The 3,843-nt window shown below is 25.8% G+C and overlaps 1 protein-coding gene across 1 annotated transcript; it reads left to right on the top strand.

Annotated features, from left to right (window-relative positions):
• Positions 1 to 2,332: 2,332 nt before the first annotated feature.
• Positions 2,333 to 3,479, top strand: Phum_PHUM434790 (Homeobox protein MOX-2, putative; the record flags this gene model as incomplete). The annotated part of the gene is made up of 2 exons (XM_002429442.1): positions 2,333 to 2,771; positions 2,941 to 3,479. 2 exons carry the CDS (start codon positions 2,333 to 2,335, stop codon positions 3,477 to 3,479), a joined length of 978 nt encoding a protein of 325 aa, XP_002429487.1.
• Positions 3,480 to 3,843: the final 364 nt, after the last annotated feature.

A 3,843-nucleotide genomic window follows, 5' to 3' on the forward strand; every position in this document is an offset into this window, starting at 1 on the left:
AAATCAGGTTAAAATGATAAATGAATTATTAAAAAACAAATAGTGTGTGAAAAAATTTGTCAAATTTTTGTTTTTTTTTTGTTGTTGTTTTTGTCGCAATTTTTTTTTTTTTTTTTTTTTTTAACAAATGATGAGGGAGGAGGGAGGAAATTTCGAACGTAAATATTTATCAAATATGTTTTTTTTCTACAAAATTTTCGAACCCTTTTTTTTTTTTTTGGAAAATTTTTTTTTTTTTGTTGTTGTTAATTCAAAGTATCCATTAGATATCATTAATAAAATTATACAACAATGAAATGGTATTGATACCTTTTGATTCTATTATTCTCATAATCCGAAACATGTGCTCGTATCAAAAGTTAAAAGGAAAAAATGATAATGATGATGATGATGGATCCTTTTACCCCCTAACCGTTTCCAAATTTTTGGAAAAAAAAACCCTAAAAACCCTAAAAACCCATAATAAAGTCCCATTAACTGTCGGATTATGTCACAATATATATATTTGCATACTTTTTTTCTTTCTTTCTTTCTTTTTTTTTTAAATAAACGTTTTGGAGGGAAATTTAAACTTTTTTACTTTTGGGGCGCTTTTTTTTTACTATTTTTTACGTAAATACGAAAAGAGGACAAAAATAATAATAATAATACTTTTTAAAGGTTGGGGGAAAAAAAAATAGTAAATCTATAAATTCCGAACGATTTTTTTTTCTTAATGAAAAAAAGTACAAAAATTGCCTTAAGAAAAATATTTTTGGAATAAAATAAAATACCTTTGATTTGTTAAATAAATAAATAAATAAACTATTTATTTAAACTATTAAAGTTATTTAACAAAATTTTTATTTAAAAAAATCTTTAAATTTATTTAAAATCTTCGAATTCAAAAATTAATCCTCTTGAATTATGTAATTTAACACAATCTTTTGGTTATTTATTTTTACATCGTGTAAAATTTTATTATCAAATTGATATTTTTTTGGATTTTCTTCAGTTTTTTTTTTTTTACTGAGATTGAATTTATGTGAATAATCATTATTATCGTTATCACAATTATCATTCTCGTTAAAATAATAATAATAATAATACGAATTTATTTTTTGAAATGTGCCACACACACACACACACAATCAAATTTCAAAAATAAAAAAAAAACCTTAAATAATTTGATAACGTTGAATAAAATTTTTCTTTATTGTGATAACAAAGAAACTTCTTAACTTAAGGCTCTTAATACTTTTGTCCTTTTCTTTTATTATAATCAACCTTAAACCTTTTTCCATTCGGTATAAAAAATACCAAATACATGTTTCCTTAATATAATGTATAATATTTTTCATAAATATTTTTAAGTAACCCAGAAATTCTTCATGTTTCAAATTTTAAATAAAAATTAATTAGAAAGAATTTAATTACTGTCAAAAGATAAAGAGAGAGAGAGAGAGACAGAGTGTGTGTGCGTGTGTGAGAAAGAGAGAGAGATTTATCACAAATTTATTCCATTAAAATGTACATTTTCCATATATTTTTTTTTTTTTTAATCACCAAAATTCTAAATTAAAAATCATTTCAAATTCTTACCTAAAAAAAAGATGGATGCATAAACAAACGATTATAATTAAAATAAATAAAAGAGAGAGAGAGAGAGAGAGAGAAAACATTAACGGTGATAACATCATAAGAAAAAAAATATTAGAATTTAATAATTTTTTTTTTATTCAATTTATTTTAAAATTCGATTTATTTTAATAATAAATTAATAAAAATTAATAAATTTAAATATGCGGTTAGTAGTCGAGTTTAAACCCACGATTTATTTATAATTTTATTTAATAATAATAATAATATGTAGTAATAATCTGATTGGTTAATTTTTTAAATAACATCCCCCATGTTTATACACGAAAACGTTTTGGGGCTCATCATCGAGGCGTGGGTAAAGAATTGATATAAGTAAACTTACACAATTCGAAGGGGTTGTTTTTAATTGAAAAATCCAGTGGCAGAAGAGTTTTTTTTTTTTTTAAATAAATAAATAATCATATATGACTTAACATACTGCGACGTATACATAGGAGAAACTTTTTTTTTTTGTGTCGATTGAAATGGCGCTGCATATACCATTGTTAAATCCAACCCCAAAAAAAAAACGAACCCTTAGCCCCGTGTAGTATGCGGTTCTCTTAACCATCCATGACAGATGAACCAATGCACACAAAATATATATTAGTGTAAATCAAGTTAAGGTAGTGTAAGGGTGTTTTTTTTTTTGTGTAAAAAACAAAGTGACATACATGTAACGGTGAAACGGGATTTGAAAAATAAAAAAAAAATGTCGCGATCATTTTTAGTGGATTCTCTTATCGATAAAGATTCATCGAAAATGACGACATCATCATCATCATCATCATCGATACCAATAAATTTTTATCCGCATTTTTATCCTTATACTCCACCGTTTGCCGCTAATTATTTATTTAACTTTGGACGAATGCCGTGGGATAGTAAAAAAAACGATTTGATTAAAAATATAAATTCTGGGATTGTCAATCGCGAACATGAATCTAGTCATAGAATGGATAATTTAATCATTCCTAATTATTATCCGCAAAATATTCACGAGCCGAAATGTTTAAGGCCTAATTTAATAGAAACGAATGCAAAAATATATGAAAAATCAAATTCTCCTACGTCATCAGCGTCTTCCGATAAAGGAGGAAGTGATTTTAATGTTGAAAAATTATTAGGAGTCAAAACGAATTTATCAGAAGGTATGATTGATATTTTGTAAATTGTTAAAACCCCTCTTCCTCCCCCGCAAAGGGGTAAGGAACAATAATTTCCCCTGTTTGACAACTTTTGATACCTTTCATCACCGGATTTTGAAGTAGAAAGTAAAGTAGCGATTACTGATGTCAAAAAAAAAAATTTTTCTTTCAGGAAACGAAGGTAAAGTGACGAGAAACCTTTCGCCGAGGCAAACGTATTTAACAAAGGAAAGATCGAAAAGTAGGAGTCCTTTGAGCAACGATCCAAATAGTAGCAGTAAAAGAAATCGTACGGCATTTACAAGCGATCAACTATTAGAACTCGAAAGAGAATTTTCCTCAAACATGTATTTATCGAGACTTAGAAGAATCGAAATCGCAACTTATTTAAAACTGTCGGAAAAACAAGTGAAAATATGGTTTCAAAATCGTAGGGTTAAACATAAAAAAGGTGATGCGGGAGTCGTCGGACAATTATTTCACGGTTCTGTCGTCGAACCGAAATGCTGTTGTTCCGCTAATTATTCTTTTCATAAAAGTAAAACGATGGAAAAAGATAAAAATAATGCGACGGATGAAGATGACGATGAGGATGATGAGGAAGATGACGGTGTGGATAATAACAGTGACGTTGATGTTGATGTTATCACGAGTGATAAGAATTTAACTTATAAAAAATTATTTAATACGTTTTACGCGACGGGTAAATAAAAACCGGAAATAGATACCGGAAGTTAAAACGATTTTAATTTTTTTAAATACTATTGTTAAAAGTTAATAAATGAAAAATATTAAAATTTTTTTATTTTTATCAATTAAACAAAGGAAAAAATAAATAAATTTCGTGACGTTAAACAAAAAAAAAGTTATGAATTATATAAATGATGTTATGACGTATATATATGTATAATAATAATAATAATAATAATAATAAAATGTTATGTATATTAAAAATTTTTAATAAATAATAAAATTTAATTGTTACTTTAAATTTAAAAGTGATTTTTTATCATTATTTTTTTTCAAATTTTTTTCAATCTCGCGCCATTTTCACACTTTATTTAAATAATATATA

The sequence above is a fragment of the Pediculus humanus genome, genomic scaffold, assembly GCF_000006295.1.
Source record: "Pediculus humanus corporis 1103172108204 genomic scaffold, whole genome shotgun sequence".
Lineage (NCBI taxonomy): Eukaryota > Metazoa > Arthropoda > Insecta > Psocodea > Pediculidae > Pediculus > Pediculus humanus.